The sequence below is a fragment of the Oryctolagus cuniculus genome, chromosome 1, assembly GCF_051225735.1.
Source record: "Oryctolagus cuniculus isolate XC-2025 breed Fujian yellow rabbit chromosome 1, ASM5122573v1, whole genome shotgun sequence".
NCBI classification, from domain to species: Eukaryota; Metazoa; Chordata; class Mammalia; order Lagomorpha; family Leporidae; genus Oryctolagus; species Oryctolagus cuniculus.
The window spans coordinates 51,084,307-51,107,610 of record NC_142867.1 but is presented as its reverse complement, the minus strand read 5'-3'; the positions used below and the strand labels follow the sequence as shown (position 1 = coordinate 51,107,610).

At 45.2% G+C, this 23,304-nt stretch overlaps 1 protein-coding gene across 10 annotated transcripts in view; it reads left to right on the top strand.

Moving 5' to 3' along the window:
* Window positions 1-23,304, top strand: part of INSC (INSC spindle orientation adaptor protein) — a 139,283-nt gene that overhangs the window by 76,165 nt on the left and 39,814 nt on the right. For all 10 annotated transcript variants that reach the window (XM_089328409.1, XM_089328387.1, XM_089328395.1 and 7 more), the window contains 2 exons: window positions 11,479-11,592; window positions 18,995-19,120. In XM_089328409.1, the coding sequence (XP_089184535.1) occupies window positions 11,479-11,592; window positions 18,995-19,120 (240 nt within the window). The remainder of the gene's footprint in view (window positions 1-11,478; window positions 11,593-18,994; window positions 19,121-23,304) is intronic.

The following is a 23,304-nucleotide window of genomic DNA, read 5'->3' as shown; positions in this document are numbered from 1 at the left end:
CCATTTCTTCCATTCTTGGTAGGATGTAATTCTATGAATTCAGGCACTGTGGAGTAGTGAACTAAACATGGAATTTGGAGGACTATCAGTTTAAATCCTGACTTCTACTTATTGGTTATGTAAACTTGGGCAAATTACTTAATTTCTCTGACCCTGAATTACCTCCCTTCTACAGTGGAATGTGGTTCAATTTAAATGAAATAATACATGAAGGATTGGTGGCACCCTTCTGAGTGTGTCATCTATTCTATTCATAAGTGACCTGCTTTGCCTTAAGAGAGACCAGCAACAAGCTTTGCTAAAGAGGTCTCCTCTACTTTCCTGATTGTTGATTAAGATAATTTAAGTACTTGGTAGGGAAGGAGATAGTTAAAGGTTAACTGGTAAGATGCAGCAATGGGAAAATGAATGAGCAATGATGAATCTATCTGGGAATACAGGGTTAGCCATGTGGCAGATAAAGGGAGAAAACTTGGTTTATAAATCATTCACTTGAGGATGACTTAGGGCATGCTCTAGTAAATCAGTTGACTCTCCTCCATATCTTGGAATCCTTGACTCAGCTTCATGTGGATAGATGTTATATTCATACATTTATTCATTGAATCAATCATTTTTATTTTTGTTTAGTGTTTCACATTTATCCTAATAAAATAGATTAAGAGGCATAGCTTTGGCTCTGTGGTTAGGTGAGCTTGTTAAAACTTTTATCTTGCAACTAAATTTCTCCTTGTCCCTGGTTGAATTGGACAATCTCAGATTTCACCTGAGGGATGCACCTGTCTTCCAACAGGGATCAAATGAGAGGGACCTTCCTAAGAGAAGAGAGGCACTCATTTGAGCACACTCTGTTCCTTCTTCCCAGACAACTCATCCCACACTCTCAGTGAGTGACATAGAGGAGTGGGGAGCAAGCCAGCAAGGTGGTGTTGCCGACATCCCTATCTAGGTTGGAGGCAAGAGTGTGTTGGGGTGCCTTAGGGGAGCAGGTTGGCCATCTGTGCAAGCAGTCCTTTCTCACCTTCATGAAGCCATTCCCCCAGAATAACAGCCCACACCTCTTTGCGGATCTTTTTGGAATCACCTTGGGGCAACCCTAGACCTTGCTTACAGAAGGTTCAGAAATATTATGGTTATTAAATTGGTTCCTAGATTGATTTGCTGCCACTCAAGCTCAACATTTGCTTCCTACTCCATGAGAGGTCTTCACAGTTCATGGAAAATGAGTAATATGGAAAAATATGCATAAATTTCACAATTCTTTGCACAAAATAGACTCATCTGGGCTGATGCTTAGCTTAGTGGTTAAGGTAACTGCATCCCACATTGGAAAACTTGTGTTAGATTCTTGGCTTCACTTCTGATTCGAGCGTCCTGCCAATGCAGACCCTGGGAGGCAGCAATGATAGCTCAAATGTGAGATCCTGCCACCCATGTGGAAGACTTGGGTTGAATTCCCAGCTCCCAGCTTCAGTCTTGATCTGGTCCTGGCCCTCACAGGCATGTGGGGAGTCTGCCAATAGGTTGAAGTTATCTCTCTCTCTGTGTCTCTGTCAATTTTAGACAAAAATAAATAAAACGTTTGTCTTAGTTTTTCCATGAACTTCTTGAAGTTGCCGTGTATTTTCCAAGCTCAGGTTTTGCACAGCTATTTCTGATACTGGTAAGCAGAGGCTGCAGTGAGATTAAATGGCAACATAAACACAATGCAAATGTAACTGCAAGATGAGAAAAATAAAGATTTGCAAAATTTTGATGTACTGCCTATCCTATTTTAAAACTTCATGGAAGATAAATAAAGGGGAAAACTATCTAGAATCCATTTACTCTTGAGAATAATTCAAAGTTCCAACTCCATAGGTAAATGCCATTTTTTCAATTTTCTTATTCTCTTCATCTCAGCCAGCCATGGTGAGGCTCCCAGGGCAGGGTAGGAGTGGGATAAAGTTGTATTTCCTTCAGCAGCTGCAGTTCAAGCTGTTTGTATAGTAACAGGAAGGTTTTGAGCAGAAATTTTCAGTTTCTCCCAAACAAAATTGAAAGGGCTGTTAGTGCACTGGATGCACAATAGTATCGCAGCACTAGCCCTACAGTCATAGAGAGTTAAAATAGGCCAACCCTCAGTTCCTAGGGCAGAGACCCCAGGCAACATTTTGCCTTGGGACTCAGCCTAAGGATTTGCCAAAGGCCTTAACAGACTCTTGTTTGTGGCTGAGAGAAAGTGGACGGGTTGAGGGTATGGTTTTGGTTGCAGCCTCAGCAAGATGTCAATTTGTTTCTGTTGTCCACAGTCCACAAAGATTTGTGGATAGACACTCACTGGGAAAGCAGGCACTATAGGTTAATTGTGGTATTGTGTTTACCATATATGGGAGAAAAATGTCTCCTTTCTCACTGAAAGGCATTTGATAAGATTTTTATCTTCCTGCAAAGTCAGGAATTTGCAGCTACTTTACTAGGACTTGCTTGACTTACATTCTTTCCCATCCAGCATATTCAAGATGTCTTCATTCCTAGCCTCTGCTAAATGCTGACTTAAGCTCCTTGAAGTGACTTAGACCAGTGCTCTTCACATTTGCTTTAACTGCACTGCATTATCCAGGGTCCCAAATATTTCCTAAGAGAAATGTAAGCATATAGAGTTTCAAGGAAATCTGTTTCCAGATCTCCAATCTTTATTTGTGTTCTTTCCTAAAAATAATCTTCCCAATAATATTCTGAGATTTTGATATTCCTTCTATCACTCTCCAAAGAAAAAGTCTTTATCACCCATCCCAAATCTCACGGTGTTGCACTGCCATGAAGGAACCTCAGGGAGAGAGTGGTGACTCAAGCCAAGGAGAAGCCATCATGAATGAACCGTTAAACCCTGAGGTCCCTGTGAATTATTTCCTTGTTTTTCACTTGTTTCTCTTGAGAGAGACGTTAGAAATTGTGTATTTTTTTCCAGTGTGGGAATTTTCTGAATTCAGATATGTGGTACACTGCGTGTGAGTGCGTGCTTGGAGGGGTGGTTCTGAAAGTTTCCCGCTTATTTGATTTCTTTCATCCATTTATGCTCAAAGTAGTGCTCGCATTATCTGAGGTTTTGCTTTCTGTGATTTTTAGTTACCTGCTGACAGCTGTGGTCTGAAAATATTACCAGAGTGGAATGAGGAATTATGATTTTTTTTGAGAAAGAGAAACCACACACTCATAGCTTTTGCCATGGTCTATTGTTTTAATTGTTCTCTTTAGTATTGGTTGTTAATCTCTTGCTGTACCTAATTTATAAATTAAACTTTATTTCAGGAAAAACTGTGTATATTTGATCTGGTGCTAGCCAGAATTTCAGGTATCTACTGAGGGTCCTGTAGCACATGCCCCATGGATGGTGTGACTACTGTAGGGTATTGTTCTTGAGAAACATTCTCCTTAGATCAAAGCAGAGAGAGCACTATTTCCATCAAAACAATTCCTTTCAGCTGTTTTTTATATTCAACTCTCAGTTGTCATATTAGCTGGAAGGAAAAGCATTTTTGAAGATCCAAAAATTCTAAAGGATTTATAATTCTTTTAAATGTAGCTGGAATGTTCTTGAGAATAATCAAGTATTTCAAGATGTATTGGAATACATCTTGAATATGGATACAAGATTTACATGATTTTTTCTTCAGATTTGCTACTCATTGTTTAAGAAAGCAGCTAAAGTCCATTTTCTGGGAATATTCTTTGAAATATTTGTATCGGTTTATACTCTGTTAGCAGAAGATGAAACTATTGCTTAAGATGAACTAATTATAATTAGACTTAAGCATTGTATATCATTTTCCATCTTTAAATGTAAGGAAGATTGATCATAAGAATGCCTGAAATTGATCAAGTTATTTCTGATTTTAAAATTCTGTTTTAATTATTTCCTACAGAAAAACACCAAAGTTCAATACATGTATACAACTCTTTACTGAAGGAACACTGTCTCTTATTGTATTCTTAGATTTATAATTTTTCAAAAAGTTTTATTTGTATTTATTTGAAAGGCACAGAGAGAGAGAGAGAGAGAGAGAGAGAATCTTCCATGTGCTGATTCACTCCCCAAATGGCTGCAGTGGCTGGGGCTGGGTCAGGCCAAAGCCGGGAGCCAGGAGCAAGGAGCTTTATCTGGGTCTCCTACATGGGCTCAGAGGCCCAGCGACCTGGACCATCGTCTGCTGCTTTCCTGGGTGCGTTAGCAAGGAGCTGGATCAGAAGTGGAGTATCCAGGACTGGAACCGGTGTCCATATGGGGTGCCCATGTTGCAGGCAGTGTTTTTAGCCACTATGCTGAAATGCTGGCCCTTGATTTATAGTAACTTAGAACATTAGCAATATATTATTTTGCAGGGTCACAAATTCAGTACATAATTTTATCTCAGCTTTATAACATATACATTTTATTTTAGATCTAAGTTATTTTAATATCAACAGTTTTTAACATTTGTACCTTAGAGAATGATCTTCATAATTATTTATCAGTGGTTTCTAGGATTTCTTAAAACATATCAACACATTTTTTAGTTAAAAATGAAATCAGGTCTTTATTGAGAGAAAGTTAAGTGTGACTTGTCTGATTGGCTTGGCTTGAAAGGACTGTCTTTGCCAATCAGATTAGGGTATTTTCTATAAATTAAATATGTGTAAAGTGTAGCTTCAAGGGTTTGATGAAACATTTGAAGCACAAAATATTTTACTGGAGAAGTGTGGTGGTACTGAAATTAATAACATTTTGAATTTTCCAGATTCTTTCTGAATAATTTGGGTGACCAAAATATTCTAAAATAAAAGTCTATGATTACTATTTATAATTAATTGATAAGTCTTGATGAAGTACTTTTCTAATTTGCCTCAGAACTTGAGAATGAGTGAGGGAACATCTCTAATAATTGGGTAACAAATTCTTTTGTAAATCAAGTCTAGTGGTTTCCAATTCATTGTTCTCACCAGAATTAAGGACTAATTTACAAGAGTTATCAGCTTCCAGATAATAAAAATAGTGTTTGATGATAGGTCACATAATTTAGAAGGTGCGGCAAGGATTGAGCATGTGGCTGTATAAATTCCTGTTCCCCCTTGGATTTATGGGAACAAGATTTTTCAGAGTTTATAGTTAAACATATAGCTTTCAGCCAATATTCAGTCAAGGATAAGTGTATGAATATGAAAATCTGAAAAGGATAAAAGCCTCATTCATCTCATTGAGATATATTTATAACAAAACTTTAATTTTTGGGATTGATAATCATTCAACAAAATTTATAAACTATTTTGTTTTGACTGATTATGCTAATAATAAATGTAGTGGTAACTCAATCAAGGCAATGTTTTTAAACTTTTGGAGACAATAAACAATGACAAATAAAATTAAATTTCAAATTTCAATGGGAAGTATGATAATGGTGATCAATATAACACTTAAAACATAAATATATTAAGGTAACATTCTGAGGGAAAATTAGAATGGGAATATACATATAATGAAGAAAAGATGCAAAATGTTGAAAAATAGGTTATTTTTCAATGGATGATGATGGTATCAAGTTGTTTTGGTATTTACATTCCATTGACTACATCTCAAAGAATGATGTAATGGTTTTATTTATGGCAATATTTATGGAAATTACATCCCTTCCAACATTGTGTTTTAAATGTATGACAAAAAATTTTAGCTATCGAATTCAAAATGTGTAAGAGGTCACTCATTTCTCAAGTCAGGGACAAATGAGCAACTATTCCTTTGGGATAGGATGCAAAGGCACTTTTAGTTCTATATCGTCATGGCTGTTGTCCTTGCCTCTTGCTAGAAAGTTGGTTAGCCCTTAAGATCCCTGTGTTGCATATGGAGAATCAGCCTCAGAAAATCCCTAAACTGAGACCACAACTGATGTTCCTGTGGTCTGGCTCCGTGGGCCTCGTGAGGACCAGCCCCTCTGCCACGTGCTTCTCAGTGTACTAACTTTCCACACCTTTTGAATATTTCAGGCTTGAGTAGTATTTCTTTTTTTTTTTTTTTTTCCCAGTAATGAACTATGTCTCTACTGTTCTCTTTCCTTCTGTCAATCTCTTTTTTCTAAAAAAAGAAAAAAAGATTCATTCATTTATTTATTTGAAAGGCAGAATTATAGAAAGAGAGAGAGAAAGGTCTTCCAATTGCTGGTTCACTTCCCAAATGGCCACTAGAGCCAGGGTTGGACCACGCCAAAGCCAGGAGCTTCATCTGGGTTTCCCACCTGGTGGCAGGGGCCCAGACACTTGGGCCACCTTTTGCTGTTTTCCGAGGCACATAAGTAGGGAGCTGGATCAAAAGTGGAGCAGAGCCGGCGCTGTGGCTCAGTACGTTAACCTTCTGCCTGCAGCAGGTTCCCAAATGGGCTCCAGTTCTAGTCCCAGCTGCTCTTCCAATCCAGCTCTCTGCTATGGCCTGGGAAAGCAGAAAAGATGGCTTAGACGCTTGGGCCCCTGAACCCACGTGGGAGACCTAAAAGAAGCTTGGGCACTTGTTCCCATGTGTGAGTTCCTTGTCCGTGCTTCATCCCGGCCCTGCCTTGGCTACTGTGGCCATCTGAGGAATGAACCAGTGGACAGAAGAGCTCTCTCTCTCTCTCTTCCCTGCTTTCTCTCTCCAACTCCGACATTCAAATAAATAAGTAAATCTTTAAAAAAATTGTTAAGAGGAACTCAGTTGAATTTTTAATGTTTTACTTTCCTTCTTACATGGATGTCTTTCTGTCTGGCTCATAGAGTAAATGGATCTGGATCTGAGCAGCTTTCCCCACTTATATTTCCCTTTGCATTCTGGCACATTCTTTTATTTTTCTAGCAACTCTTAAAGACTTTAGGATTTCCTTCATTGAGACAAATGGAATCACTTAAGTTCTGGGTCTTCCAAATTCCTCCAAATCCAACAAATCTTAACCACTTTTATCTTCCTAAATTAGATATCCTCACACAAAAGATATTTTCCCATCTGAACATTTACTAATCTACATTTGGATTAGGCTGTTGTTTTGTCTAGCTCTTCTTTAGTATGTCCAAACTTCATGTATTTCTCCAGCATGTTCTCTTGAGACAGAAATGATGTTATGTTCCCACATCCAAAACCTTTCCTCTGGATGTGTATCCAGTAAGCCTTAGCATTATGCATGCTGATCTCTGTAGTCTGTTCCTATGTTCTGGAACACGTTTAAAGCATCAAAACAAAACAAAAACAGAATAAACAGCAACAAAGAAATCCCAACATTAGCCACTTTAATTCTATTCCATGGTTTTAAGGGCCAAGAATTTGGATAGGGCTTGACTGAGTGATTTCCATTCCATGAGGCATCAGCAGAGGTGATATTTAGCTGGAAGATGGTTTGTAGAGGCCTATACAGCTTTACTCACATGTATGGCACCTTGGAGGGCATGGCTAGAAGGCTGGTCTCAGCTAAGAGTATTGATAGAGATCTTGTATGTATACATATATGTGTGTGTGTGTCTGTGTGTGTGTGTGTGTGTGTATATATATATATATATTTCCAACTTGACTGTTTCAGAGTTATCAGACTTCTTACCTGTCAATTCATAGCTCCCAAAAGGCTGTTTCAAGGAGCCTGGGAGCCTGGGTAGAAGCTTCAAGGCTTATTATGATCTGGCCCTGGGAATCCTAGGACATTATGTCAGCCAAGTGTTAGCTTCTGTTGGTCAAGCAAGGCATTAAGGCCAACCAAGATTCAAGGGAAGGAGAATCAGAACACATCTCTCTACAGCAGTAGAAAAGACTGTAGCCATTTTTAATCTGTCACATTTTAGGAACTCCTTTGCATAGATGAGCTGCTCTGCCATGTCTGGTTATGGACTCTCTATCTTAGGCGTTAGGGGGAGGCTTCATAATATTCTCCAGGATCCTCCAAGGAACTCATTTCCACCTGCTCTCTGAGAGCCTACCTCATGTCAGACAGATTTTACTGGGTTGCAGTTTTTTCTTATTGTGAAACAAAACAGATCATTCTTTTCCAATTTTTTACTTAGAGCAGTTAGAGTGCACACATCTCCTTAACTCCTGTTACTCCTGGGTCCTGGTCTTTAGAATTTTTTCACTTGTTTGTCTCATATCTGCCTAGTTTGTCTTTTAATAACATTTATTATCCAGGCTATTTATTTTGTTTTCATTCTTTCACCACTCTTCTCATGATACAGACTGATGAAGCATATTTTTGAAACTTCTCCAATGTCTCCTTGATTTCTTGGGGGCAAAAAAAAAAAAAAAGGATCTTGATTTTTCGAGACTGTATTAGTTTGAAACAGAGATCAGGACAGGAATGGGTAGGCAATTCCTGTGAAGGAAGAAGGGAGAGAGCAGTTGCAGTTTGGAAAGCACATTGCAGGCCTGACATCTCAGAAAGAAAAGGAGGAAGGAGGGGTGGAGCAGGAAGAGAAGCAGACAGAGAACCGAGCCACGGCCACCTGAGAGAAGAGGCTCCTGGCCCAGTCCTGCTATTCTCAGTCACAGCTGGAGTAGCTCAGGGAAAGATCCAACACAAGGTCAGGAGCAGCAGGGTTTCCAGTCAGCTATGCTTTCTGTTGGAGGAGCCCTAGTGACTCCTGCACAGAATGTTAGATGGGAATGAGAGGCCAGGGTGGAGAACCACTCTCCTACTGGTAAGAACCACTAATGCGGCCAGCTAGTTATCCTTGCCTCGAGGCCTCCATCTGCTAGTGCAGGTGACATGAAGTGTCCTGCAGGTATGGAAGGAGATGGATTCACTGACCTCTGAAAATAAGAAATCAGGTACAGAGGGGTCAGGGTCTAGCTTTACCCCAGATCAAGTTTCTGGGTGTCAGTTTCACTAACTGAAATGAGGATTGGACAAAAGCTTTGACCCTTCCTATTCTGACAGATTGTGGTGTTTCAGTAGGGCGTTTGGTCTTGTATCTTTCCAAATGTAAGCTCTGGAAAAGATGCTTACAACTTTTCTTTGTCAGAGATCTGATTAAATGAGGCATATCTGAGGTGTAATTAGTGTATATATGTGTATAGACATTAACATGAATTTATTCTCAGACATAAATGGTCTAATATTAGCAGCTGATTGCAAAAGACATTGGGTTTGAATTGTTTAATGTAATGCTAATTTGCTTCAAGTGCAAACACTAATCAGGAACATTAGGTAATTACTATTTAGGTACAGGACCCCAATATATGAAATCTGCATTTTTACATGAGCATAAGTATCACATGTGTGATTGCTTACAGTAATGATGGGGGAGATTCTAAGAAGTATGTTCATTGTAGAGGGTTGTAGTGACAAGTCTCAGTTATTAATTTTACCTTTTATTGACTCTCCTTCAAGGGCCTCTGCTTAATCTTTGGGTATGATTTTTATATTTAATGTACTTTGAGTAAATACATGTTTAATCTTGGGCTTCTATATGTAGAGGATTAGCATGCTATGCATGTGAGGAATTCCTATGAGTTTAAATAAAGAAGAGATAAAACCATTTATTATGAACCTCAACTCCTTTAAGTTTAACCACTTTACAACTGAGAAAGCCAAAGTATATGGGATTTATCTCAACTGCCCAAGATCACAGAATAGTAAATGCTAATATTTGTGTCTACCAGTAGAAGTCCCTTGTATAAACTAACAGTCTTAAGAAATGGGCACAAGTACCTTAAGAGGTAGACACTGTTGTTTCCACCATTTTATGTATAAGAAAACTGAGGCAAAGGAAGGCTAAATTGCTTGCTCCAGGACATATAAACAGAAGTAGCAGAACCAGGATTTGAATCATATGCACACTCCATTAGCAAAGTGTGTTAAAGGCAAGCTAAGACTAGAACTCAGATCTCCTTTTTTTTTAAATTAAAAAATTGAACAGGCATATACAAATTGTACATATTTATGGGGGTACAATGCGATGTTTTATTACATATGTACACTGTTCAATGTCCAATCAAAGAAAATCTTTTTATCTGAGCATTTCTTTGCAGTGAAAACATCTCTATTTCTAAAACAGAGAAATACCACCTGATTTAACATTATCTATAATCATCCTATTTTGCAGTAGAACCCTGGGGTCCTCATTTCCTTTTAGGTGTCATTTCCATTACACCATGGTTGTTTAAAAACAAATCCATCATTGTATCTTAAAAAATAAACATGGCAGCTGAAATGGCACACGTGGCTGCTCAGAGTACCCAGCTAAGGAATTCTTAACTTCCCCATCTGATGGTTTCAAAGGCAGTCTCCCAGCCTCTATCTGCACACCCCCTAGGAGAAACTTGAGTAACTCGTATTAATTAGCAGGCAGGACTCATTTACAATCAATAAATCACATGCTCCAAAGCAAATGGCTGATTATGAAGTGGTCTCAAGTTACACGATAAGGTTTTTTTCCAGAAATTAGCAAAGCTCTTCTAGGAATAATCTTCATATCTTATTTGTTAGTGAATCTTGCATTTGCTTTTCTTCTAGACCTCTGTTGGTCCTAGTTCAGTCACTCCCAGTGCCTCCAACCATTAGTTTTGGATCCTTGGTCAGGATGGCATTCCTCACTGAGTTACCCACCCTTGGACAGGATTCCCATGTTGCTAAGTTGGCCTGACTATACACCTAATAGAGATGTCACCTGAACAGAAGCCACAGGAGAGTGATTTTCTTGACTTAACCCCACTCTGTAACTCAGATGGAGTCTACCATTGGATAATAGCCATCCAAACTGAGCAGATTCTTTGGTCATAGCTGTGACAACTCATTGGTTTTCTTTATTTTTTTAAAGATTTTTATTTATTTACTTGAAAGTCAGAGTTACACAGAGAGAGAAGGAGAGGCAGAGAGAGAGAAGTATTCCATCTCTGGTTCACTCCCCAGATAGCCACAATGGCTGGAGCTACGCCAATCTGAAGCCAGGAGCCAGAGCTTCTTCCAGGTCTCCCGCGTGGGTGCAGGGGCCCAAGGACTTGGGCCATCCTCTACTGCTTTCCCAGATCATAGCAGAGAGCTGGATCTGAAGTGGAGCAGCTGGGTCTCGAACCAGTGCCCATATGGGATGCTGGTGCTGCAGGCTGGGGCTTTAACCCGCTGCACTACAGCTCCAGCCCCATTGGTATTCAATATGATGGTTTATTTCACTGATATTTTCTGTTCTTGTTAGGAGTGAGTAGCTCAAGAAAATAATCCGGTGAGTCTGCAGGTATTGAGAGCCGATTTTCAGTTGAACTGAAAATACATTCCAAATGTGTTGCTTAAGCCCTTAGGTTTGAAATGAGCCCTGATCTCTGAAATATAGCTCAGACCTCACCGAGGTCCATGCCTTTCCCAAAGCCAGAGCCTTGTTGCCCCACCGCGGGGCAGTAGAGGAAGCAGGAGTGTAGATTCCATGGGGACTGTTGGGGGCATGGGTCCACTGGGTATTCCATTAAGGAAGATGATCAGAGCACAGATGGGTATGTAATAGGCTGATTTTTCTTTTTCTTCTTAGGCACTGGTGAGAAAAATCGATGCCTCAGACAACATCTATACGACGGAGTGCAGCACAGGGAACCTGTTCAGCCTGACCCAAGAGGGGGCTGCCTTGTGTCGCATCATAGCTAAGGTGAGCTGCATAATCTGGGGCCAAATGGCAGGCCCAGGGGAAAGGAGAGGGAGATCCCTTGTTCGGTGGGAACTGCTGGCTTGGAAGGTCTGTTCTGGCTCCAGCATTAGCTTGCTGCCTAGCCTTAAGAGGGTCACCTTCCTTACCTGGGACTTGGTGGGTAGCCCCTCTGATTTCATTTCTAACTTGATGGCTGTTGCCCCTAGATCTTCCATCTTTCTTTCTGCAGTGTCTATCATATGTATCAAACCTCCTTCCCTATCTCCATATGTCCTTCCTTCCTTGATAGCTGTGGTACCCCTGGTATCCACAGGCGAAGTCTAAAACAAAGACCACCTGATGTATAGCGTTTTGATTTATCTGGCCCATTGGCATCCTGTGTATAAGATTATGTAATGTTTCTGACCCCATTCAAAGGAAAAAGATTAAGCCCCCTCCATATCTCTTTTTTTATTTTTATTTTTATTTTTTGACAGGCAGAGTGGACAGTGTGAGAGAGAGAGAGATAAAGGTCTTCCTTTTGCTGTTGGTTCACCCTCCAATGGCCGCTGTGGCCAGCGCACTTTGGCCAGCACATTGCGCTGATCCGAAGCCAGGAGCCAGGTGCTTCTTCTGGTCTCCCATGCAGGTGCAGCGCACAAGCACTTGGGCCATCCTCCACTGCACTCCCAGGCCATAGCAGAGAGCTGGACTGAAGAGGAGCAACCAGGACAGAATCCGGCACCCTGACTGGGACTAGAACCTGGTGTGCCGGCGCCGCAGGCAGAGGATTAGCCTATTGAGCCTTCCCCTCCATATCTCTTAATCCTTTGCCCATAACAACTTGTACCACATAATCATTAGTGGTAGTGTTATCAGGAGAAATAGGAGGAATGGGTCTACAAAGATGACAAAAATACCTGAAATTCAGAGGCATTTATTCTTGAGGGCCCTGTGCAGCACCTCATTCTCCTCCTATGCCCCTTGGAATCCTGTGAACCTCAGCATCTGGCTATATGCTCTGGAAAAACAGGAGGAGAACTTGACTTTCTGTCACTTTGTCACAAAGGACGCTGGCCAGTGCTCAGCAGGCATCAAGACAACGTGGGTTCAAGCCGGCGCTGTGGCTCACTAAGCTAATCCTCTGCCTTGCGACGCCGGCACACCGGGTTCTAGTCCCAGTCGGGGCACTGGATTCTGTCCCGGTTGCCCCTCTCCCAGGCCTGCTGTGGCCAGGGAGTGCAGTGGAGGATGGCCCAAGTACTTGGGCCCTGCACCCCATGGGAGACCAGGATAAGTACCTGGCTCCTGCCATCGGATCAGTGTGGTGCGCCAGCCACAGCGCGCCAGCCGTGGCGGCCATTGGAGGGTGAACCAACGGCAAAGGAAGACCTTTCTCTCTGTCTCTCTCTCTCACTGTCCACTCTGCCTATCAAAAAAAAAAAAAAAAAAAACCACAAAAAAAAAAACAAAACCACGTGGGTTCCTAAATCCACCTAGTCTGTGCCTGTCCAGTGCTTTCCTCCTCCTTGCAAATGGAAATGCAAGGGCTTTTCCAAGAAAAATGAAAAGAGAGAAGAGTTTAAGCTGAACTGGAACAGGCTCCATTTCAGAAATTCATTTTAAATCTTCTTTTAAAAAATATTTTATTTTCACTTTGTTTTAGAGAGACAGAGACAGGCACAGACACAGACACACAGAGAGATCTTTCATCACCTGGTTCACTACTGAAATGCCTATAACACCTGGGCCTGGGCCAAGCCAAAGCTAGGAAGGAGCCTGGAACTCAATCTGGGTCTCTCACATGAGTGGCAGGAGCCCATGTATTTGAGCCATCACCTGCTGCCTCCCAGAGTGTACCTTAACAGGAAGCTGGAATTGGAAGTGGATCTGGGACTCGATCCCAGACGCATTGATAGAAATGTCCTTACTGGTGGCTTTGCTCCAGATGCCTGCCCTAGTTCATCTCAACTCTGGTTGCATCCTCTTCCTCTCAGTTTTTTCCTGCATGCTGACCCTGTGCAGGTCTGTCCTGGTGCTGTGGTGGAACGGACAATTGCTTCAACCCTTCAGCATCAGTTTAGTGATTGACTTCAAAGGAAGCTAGCTGAATTTCTTTTGAAATGATGACTGTATTTTCCTTCCAAAATGAGTTGCAAACACTGGCTGGGCTTGGGCTCCAGGTGTGGATGTGAGGCCTGGGAGAGGTGAGACTTACTCTGAATGGCAGCATGGGACCTGAAGGTGTTTTATACTTTTTGAAAAGCACAGATCTCTGAGGTTCCTCGGGATGAAACTTTGCTGGGCACAGGCTCTGAAGCTGCAGGGGTTCTGTTCCAGGGCTTGGGCACTCAAGATCTCATCTCAAGTGCTGCTTGATGTAGACAGCTCCCCCTGCCTGCTTTTGCGCTCCTCTTTCAGAAAAGCAGAGAAGGGACACTTGTTCAGGGCTGAGCCAAAGCTGGTGTTTCCCTCAGAGGTAGCCTCCTCTGGGAACGAGGACTTAGCTCCACTTTAGCGCTGATCCTAAACATTTGCATTTGTGGAAAGGCCTGGGGATGGGGCCTGAGAGCAGCGCTCATCCCACCTCTGTCCTGAACTCACTGGAGGTGGTTGGCTGGGCCACTGGGGCACTGGCTCCCGGTTCATGATCTGAGGAGGCTGGGCTTTGTGGTATTTAAGAGGCCTTCCAAATCCACCATGCTGCCTGGCTTGGTTGGCGCTTTTATGGGAAAACTCAGGATGTAATTTTAGTTTTATTCTCCATCATTTTTCAAAATAAAGGTAAGTGATCTATTTTCCTCATATACTCACTGTTTTCTCCATTTCTCTCTTTAATCCTCCTACTATTCCACCCCTACCTCTGCTACTTAATTCTCCTGTTTGCCCTAACACTAGCTCCCAGCTCTCAAAAACAGTACTTGTTTAAAGATTTGGAATGATCCTTTGAGTGTTCGCAGAGCCTGCCGCAGGGATACGTGCGTCTCACTGAACATGAACAACAAGGACAATACGAATTACTGTGTGTTGGCTGCTTCCCTGTGCCAAGCCCTGTTCTGGCACTTTCCACACAGGTGTCATGTCGTTTACACGCCTCTCTCTGACATGGGCATCGGTGACCCTGTTTTACAGATATGGACTCCAAGACACAGCAGTTGGATGTCTTGAGCAACTGACACTTGAAACCAGATTTATCTGGTTTTGGAGTTGATGCCTTTTCTAGGCTACCAGCCCAGTTGTCTAAAAGCTAGAGTCCTCCTCTTTCCAAGCGAAACCCCTATACAATAACTCCATCTCCCTCTTCATCAGCGAATCCTCTTCCTCTGCTTCCGATGCAGCACACAGTGAGCAGCTGGTCCACTCCAGGTGTGAGGCTGGCGAAGGCTAGGCTGGGGAGGCTCCGGCAGGCGAGAGGGAGAACGGCCAATCTGAGACTTCTGAAGCTGGAAGTGGTCAACTCTGATGGTGACAGAGGTGACAATGGCTGTAGTAAGTTGCAGTGGTAATAACAAATTCAACATTTTTTTAAAAAGATGTATTTAGTCATTTGAAAGAATTACAGAGGGAGAGAGGGACACACACACACACACACACACACACAGATCTTTATCTGGGTCTCCCATGTGGAAGGCAGGGGTCCAAACATGTGGATCATCTGCTGCTTTCCCAGGTGCATTAGAAGGGAGCTGGGACCGCGTCACAGGGCTGGCCCCCAAATCAACATTTTTATTAGACTATGTGTCATATAATGTTCTAAGTGCTTTACTTCTTTAAACCTTCTAACAGTCTGCTGTAGTGCAATGTCTACCCCCATCCTATATTTGTGGAGGAGCTGAGGCAGTGAGAAGATCACACATCTAGCAAGGGACAGAGTGGGATTTGAAGCAGCTGTTTGGCAACCACAGCTATGCTCTGAGCTGCTCCTGGGGGCATCTCTTCCTTCTACCAACCTCTCCCTTCTCACCGCTTCCCTACCCTTGCTTTCCTCCCTCTTCTACATCCTTCCTTATTTACTGAGTCTTCCCGTGTATCAAGCACTGTGCTAAGCTCTCCAATCCTTATCTCAGATCATCCTTTCAACACTTCTTTGATGCGCTAGAATTCCAATTCCCGTCTTCATGTTGAGGAAAAGAGAGTCTCGGAAAGAATGCAAACAACTTGTCCAAGGTCATAAACATTCATGCAGAGCTGGGATTTTACCCAGGTCGACTGACCCTTGTGTCTCTGGTTCTCGGGTTAGAATGGACAGACACTTGAAGCGGGGAGGAGATTCTGTGGTGCCTCTCATCTTTGCAGCCTGGAAGATGGCCAGGGGAGTTCCTCACACAGAATCACTGTGCTGGTGTCCAGTCCTGACGGCGAGGCAGGAGCTGGCGTCCCTGGCATGCCCGATGCGTAATCCCCACCTTGGATGCTCAGGAGCTGTCCCAACATTGTGACAGATGAGGGGCAGTCCCTCACAGCAGCCTCCAGCATCTACCTCTTTGGGGCCTTTCTCTATTTCTAGGAGAGGCTCTGGGCAGCCTTTCTCAGGCTTGTCCTGTCTAGCTCTCGGGTTCCTCTGAAGGTCACGGAATGACCCCAGACCCCAGACCTTCCCTTCCGTGTGCTGTCTCAAAGTTGCCCCCCCACCCCCACTCTCTCTCCTTGGTTATTCTTGCCACCACCAGAATAGATACCCCACAAGTGGCCTCTTCCAGCGCTCTGACAGCTCATCCTAAGCCTGTGTGAATAATTCATACTGTTATATAGCTGGGCTCTGAGCCCAGAGCTTTCTATAAAATTAAACAAGCTCCAGCCAGCAGTGTGATTCTGCTAGCTCAGGAGATTCCCAGCTGTACTCAAGGCTGACTGTTGCTCTTGCGTCCTGAATGGGGGCTTCAGAATGGTCCATGAGGCCACTCCACATTACTGCCTTTCTCTCACCTATCCTAGCCCTCGGGACTCCTTTTGTGAGGGCACAAGATGCCCTTGGAGCTAGGAAACCCTCCATTGCCTGCTTCTGCCTTGAACCAGGTTCTAGGGTCTTCCACATACATCAACTCAGTTGCTCCCCCAGTTGCGCAGTCATCACCCTCTTTTTAGCCAAAGCTAACAAGCAGCAAAGCCAGGTTTTGGGCCATAATAATCTGGTCTTTCTTAGTCTAGGCCCCAGACTTTCCCTTTTCCTCTCCCAGAAACTAAAATGCTAAGAAGGACATTTTTCACAGTCTTGGGTAAGGACACAATGGGGGTCTAGTGCAGTGTGTGCAGAGGCTTAAATATAGTTGTGCTGGGCTCAGTGCCTCCTGAGCCAAGGAGGCAGCCACATCCATCCTGGCTTTGGGCCTTGTGTTCTTTGTTCCAGATGTAGCTATCCATCAGTACCTATCAACAAAATATTTATATAATTTATATGATTAAATACATGCATATATAAATATACATTCACATGTATTTTCATATGGAAGGAGCTTATTTTAATGACCAGAGGCAGGCTGGGGAGATGCTGGGATTCCTGTTTCTTTCCTTCTCTAAAGAATAACTTGATTTGGCTCCCGTGGCTCGCTGAGCAGGGTCTTTGTGTGGGATCCTCAGCAGCCGTCCCATGAGAAGGTAGGAAGGCAGGGATAAAGGATTGTGGAACAAAGGGTCAGAGGGTAAGAGTCTTATCATGTGGCAGACTGATTTTTCCTGGAGTAATGATGTGCATTGGAAATCTGAGTGTCTCTGTCTTGATCCTTCTGCAAACCTCTAAGCCTATGCTAGGGGCTCCTGGAACCTGCCCCTCACTGCCCTTACACACAGCTTTGTGCCTGCTTTTCAGATCGCCTGCACTGCCAGTCCATGAGCTCAGCGAGGATGGCGACTGAGGCAGTCTTGCTCAGGGCCTGGCCCAAGGTCTGGCATGTAGTAAGCACTAGTATTGTTAGTATTGTTGAATGCAGGGATGACTTTACCAGCCCTAAGCTATGTCCTCTTTCCCTTCAGATCAAGGAGGAAAGTAGGGACAGAAATGTTTCTCTTACTTGATTTTAAAATGTCAGAAATAATCATCCCACACCCCGAGCTGGACGCCTTCCTCTTGATCCTTGTTGTGATCAGGAGATAAACTCCTTGAAGGAAAAGGCCTAAGGTCCGGTCTTTTTGGAGTGGAGGGGAGGGAAGATCTGGAGTGGAGTGATTTTGGTGAATCTCTGCTGGGCCGTGGTGGTCACTGCTTTCTCTTCCCATTGCTCATTCACCATTGGTTCAGTCATTTGCACAGGACTGGCGCGCAGTAGATACTCGAGACATGTTTCCATTGACAGAGCTCTCAGAAATGTGTCAGAGGATGATATGGTGCTGAATTCACCTGCTGTCTACAACATTTTTCTTGGTTTGGGAACAGGTGCAATGGGCTTAGCTAGACCCAGGAGTGACAAGGTGAGTACCCAGGCACGCAGGTCCAACTTCAGCCTGGATAGCGAGGTAGTGTTGTCACTGCTTTGCCGGGCACCGTGGTGAGTCGCCTGTGTAACCTGTGCTCACAGAGCTAGGGCAGGCTCCAAGTGATTATTACAGAATAATTCAGACTCGCAGCTGGGCAGCCGGGAGATGAGCCCCACACTCCCAGAGTTCTGCCTGGTGGGAAACACTGCTGGCAAGACTTCCCAAGAGAAGGTAAAGAAGTTTGCATAAACAGCTCTCGCAGAAGGAGAACTCTCTGCTCACACTAAAGGATTCATTTTTACAAGCAAGAGTAAAGGAGTCAAAATAAGGATAATATGAATTTTGGGTGAATAATTTTACCCACCTGGACTTCATTTTTTCCCATCATGCAGCAGCAATAAATTGTTATTGGTGTAAATAGAAGTCTCCTTCTGTCTGCCTCCCCCGGCAGTTGGAGGAAGGAGGTGTGAGGAGCAGCAAGGTGACTGACTGCTGGCACAGCCAGCCAGTGCTGGGCGTCTACTCTTCACTTCCCTCCACCTGCTTCAGAGCTGTTTCTAGGACCTACAAGTGGTTTCAAACATTTTGTGGAACATGGATATTTTTAAAAAATCTATGTACCAGTTGCAAATATTTTTGCACTAATATCAGCTTCTCTTTTCCTTTGATTTTTCCACAATCTTTTTGAAGTCCTTCATGTTTCTGATGGCTCAAGGTCTGCTTTGTAGGGGCACTGCTGAAAGGAGTTGCCAGGGATATGAGAGCTATGTTGAATGGTGTTGAACCTGGCCCTGGCCTCTAAACCCCAGAAGCATTTGAGGAATCCCTGCTCCGTCTTGGATTAGCAGGAGGGACATTGTGGAGCCAGCCGTGACTGTAGCATGGCTGTGAGTGTGTGAGCGCTAGTGTGGACCCAGAAGCTGTCTGCTGGGTGTGGGCGTCAGTCATTCTCCAGGCAGCCCCAGGGGAGGTGCCACAGTGAGGTCACATGACATTTTCTTTCTCTTGACAGGAAGGAGGTGTTGTAGCCCTGTTCAAGGTCTGCAGACAGGACAACCTCCGGTGCTTGTACCCCCAGGCGCTCCGCACACTGGCCTCCATCTGCTGCGTGGAAGAGGGTGTCCATCAGCTGGAGAAGGTGAGGCCAGCTCAGGTCCCTGAGCCAGGCGGGAAGATGGTGGCCATCTGGCCCTCTTCACAGAGCAGTCTCTCAGCCCTTCCTCCTCTCTGGCACCGTTCAGGTGTGGCTTCTGGAACCTTACCTGTGGGAGTGAGTGTAGAGGTGAAGGGGACAGAGACTGAGGAGCACGACCAGTCCAGGCCTAAAGGTGCGCTCTGCCACTCCTGGGTGCCGTGAGCGACAGAGCCCAGTGGGTGGAGCTGAGCAGGAGTGGGCAAGTTGGGTGGAGAGTGGTGTTGAGGTTCAGGGTGGTTGGTCTCTCACTCCCAGCAGGGCCCCAGGAGAAGGAAGGGGTCCAACTCCTCAGGGGATGGAGCCGTACGAAGGAGAGCAGGTAGGGTTCCATTCCACTGAGGGCCAGGGGGCTTGGGTATGGAAACTGAAGTCCAAATCCAAGTGGCAGTTGGGTCAATATGGCACACGGTAGGGTGGGTCGGGGAGGTGCTCTGATGGGCCTGTCTGGGGTGGGGGAAGCCGGGGCTGATGTTTTGGAATTTCCCACCAAGTTTCCAGGAAAGAGGATGAAAACCTATGGGGGAGAAGCAGGCAGGCTGGGTGTGTCTTAAGACAGTTGTGGTGCCGATGGGGTCCTGTGTAGGTGCTCTGGCTGCTCTTGTGCGTTGCTCTGGGTGGGAATGGGGCAAGCAGACTGTCCCCTTTCCTTTGTTTCTGTGTCCAGAAGTTTGGTGCTGGCCGCCCAGATATCCCCCGTTCTACTCCTAGCTTCTTCGCATTGGTCTGGGCTCCTAGACAAGTGATCATCCTATTTTCCACCCTGTCTCTTTCCAGCTACACTGGGACAGGGTCCTGGGATCATGACTCAGAGAGACTGTCAGCCAAGGGTGGATGGGGAGTTTGCTCATCTTACTGATGACAGTCTGTGGTTCAGAATGGGGAAGCAATTTGTCTAAGGGTGCACAGCATGATAGCATAGGAGCCTGAGCCAGCCCTCTGGACAATGCCCCCTTCCCACAGGGTTGGGAGCCTTCACCTTCAGTTGCTGTGAGCACTGGGTTTGGCAGTAGGAGGTCAGTACTGATGCCCTGGTACTGTTGAACAATGGGTAAGTGTGCGCCAAGGAGTGAAGTGATGTGCTCAAGGTCGTGTAGCTACAAATTTCAACAGCCAGAATCCAGACCCAGGTCTCCTGAGACTGAAACCAATTGTGCTTCTCTGGGTTCCAGTGGACTCTGTGAGCACAGACATGCAAATGAGTGTGCCTTCTTAGATGGGGACCTAGAGGAGACAGAGAGACCTGGGCAGGGGGAGTCCAGTGATGGGCATGCAGTGAGCACCTTCAGTGTTATGTGCTGACGTTTCTTCTCTTCTCCCTTAAAACTTCCTCCTTGGAAAAAGGCCAAATGGCCAATCAGTGTGTTTCTGGTGGGCGCGATGAATGGAAGGAGGAAAGGGCGGGGGCTTGGTATCACCAGCCCTCCAAAGGCAGTGGGTCACTTGCTTTCATGCATTTTCAGAACAGCAGGAAGTTTTAAATTCAGGGAAGAAAAACAAGTAGGGCTTTTTTTGTTTAGATCTGAAAATCTGTGCAGCTGGGACAACTGGAGGCGATTTTTCCTTCCACCTTTCAGCTGCGGCTCCAAACTCCGGTTGCATCTCAGGCCAGACAGGCTGGCCGTGGCCTGAGAGTTGGGCTCTGCTCAGCTGGACAAGAGGAGGCAAGGATGCTCTTTGTCTAGGGCTTACCCTGTGCAGGTGCTGAGGCAACCTAGTACACACATCCCTTGGTTAATGCACCAGAACCTTGTAAGGCAAGCACTCTGAATAGCTCCATCTTAAAGACAAAGAAACTGAAAAGCAACTTCCTAAAATCACTTAGTAAGTGCTGGAGCCAAGTTGGGGCCCAGCCTGTTCTGCTGCCTTGCTGTTCACATTCTGAGAACACTGAATGTGTCCCTGCACTTGTGTGTCAGAGCACCTGCGGCATAGGGGATAGCGGTCCATCTGGGCACCCCCTCCTGCAGGTCAGACAGGGGGCCTGTAACGTCTCCCCTGTGCTGGGCTCTGAGCAGCAGTAGAACTCCCCGAGAAGGGCTCATGGGCAGAACTACACTCTCCTGCAGTGGCAGCACCGTCACAGGGACTCCACAAGTACGCTGGTCTAACTGGATGCTTGTCTCAAGCTCGAAAGCATCCTCATCGCACAGATGAAGAAATGGAGGCCCAGAGAAGTAAAATAGCTGCTTCCACAGCATCACACAGCATGGCATTCGACCACTCAGCAAATATTCAAATATTTATTAAGGATCTGCCGTTTGCCAGGTATCATTAAGGTGCTTGGAATACAGCAGTGAACAGATCAGGCCAAACCCCTTATCTCCTGGAGCTCAACTTCTAGCCCAGTATGTCCCATGGAATGGCCTGTGGGTCACACTCAGCCTGCTGCCTGTTTTGGTCGTGTGTAGCCACTCTCACTCCACAACAGCATGGCTGAGTCAGTGCAGCATCACTGTGTCCCCAAAGCTGAGCATAGTGACTGTGTGGCCATCTACGGGAGGTGTTTCTCCCTGTTCTAGCAGGCAGCGGGGGGTGCCAGGTCAGTGACACCCAGCACAAGCACACTTCACATGCTTGCTCTGGGCCAGCGCTGTGCTATGCCCCCTGCTTTCACCGTGCGATTCGGTCCAGGCCACAGTTGCCTTCCCTGAATGCTGTTCTCATCCCTGTTGTTTGCAGAAGGAAGGGAGACTCAGAGAAGTGAAGCAACTTGCTCAGGAGCACACAGCAGTAATTTAATTCCAGTTCTGCTGGGCCAAAGTCAGGACTGTTAACCATTCTGCAGCCCGGGAGTCTAAGTCTGATGATGTGATGCCAACACCCACACTCATTGCCTCCATATCATGCTGCTTCCAAAGTTGTGAGACGTTCTAGAAACACGCAGGAAGGTGGGAAGGTCTTCGTCTCCCTCATCCTCGCCCCTCCCTGGGTGCCCCCTGACACCCGCCACCCTCTCTGGTGTGAGCTGCTCAGCGCTGGCCTCCAAGGCTCCAGTGAGGCCAGCAGCAGCTGCCAGTATGGAGGATGGGAGGTGCGGTAGCCTAGGTGCTGGCTAAGCTGTGGAAACCACAGAATGACAGGCAGGTGGGGAAGAACCACGTGCTGGAGCGCTTGCCCACCAACAACTCACCACAGCTCACGGTTCCTGGCCTAATTAGGAACTGTCAACATCCCAGCCTCCCCTTCCTGATTTATTGGCTTGGCATCCTTCCTGGGATTTGTTTAATTAATAGGCAGCGAGAAAAGTGCTGGGTTTGGCGAACTGCGTCTCTGTCCTGCAACTTCCTCTGCCTTTTCCTCCAGTCTCGGAGGGCTCACTGTATTGTGCACAGCCCCCAGCAGAGGCCCGGGTCTCGCGCCCTCACCAGACTCTGCACCCATCCTGAGCCCTGCTCTGTGACGCTCACACCTTGTTGGAACCGGGCGACTTCCGAGGTTGGGGATTCAGCCACGGGCTCATCCAGTCCCTCAGGTGAAGCCCCTTCTCTGCTTCTCCACACCTGCTGTCTGCCAGTCAGTCACTTTTTTTTTTTTTAAGATTTATTTATTTATTTGAAAGACAGAGTTACAGAGAGTCAGACACACACACACACACACACACACACACACAGGTCTTCCATCCGCTGGTTCACTCCCCAGTGGCCAGAGCTGGGCTGATCTGAAACCAGCAGCCAGGAGCTTCTTCTGGATCTCCTACATGGGTGCAGGGGCGCAAGGACTTGGGCCATCTTCTACTGCTTTCCCAGGCCACATCAGAGAGCTGGATTGGAAGAGGAGCAGCTGGGACTTGAACCAGTGCCCATTTGGGATGCCGGCACCGCAGGTGGCAGCTTTACCTGCTATGCCACAGCACTGGCGCCATCACTTTTAACTTCACTCACTTGTCTCATGACATCGTGCTTCAGCTGGTTCACTCTAGGAAGTCACTTGTCCCTCATGTTGCAAAGCTGTCTCTCCAGGGCAGAGGAGAGACTTGGCAATAAGAGAGTTGGAAAATCCTGGCTTTGAACCCAGATTCGCTAACTTGTGAACTTGGCTGGGTTACCCTAGGGAACTTGTTTAGCTTCTTGGACATGCAATTTCTTTTCTTTCCTTCCTTCCTTCCTTGCTTCCTTCCTTCCTTCCTT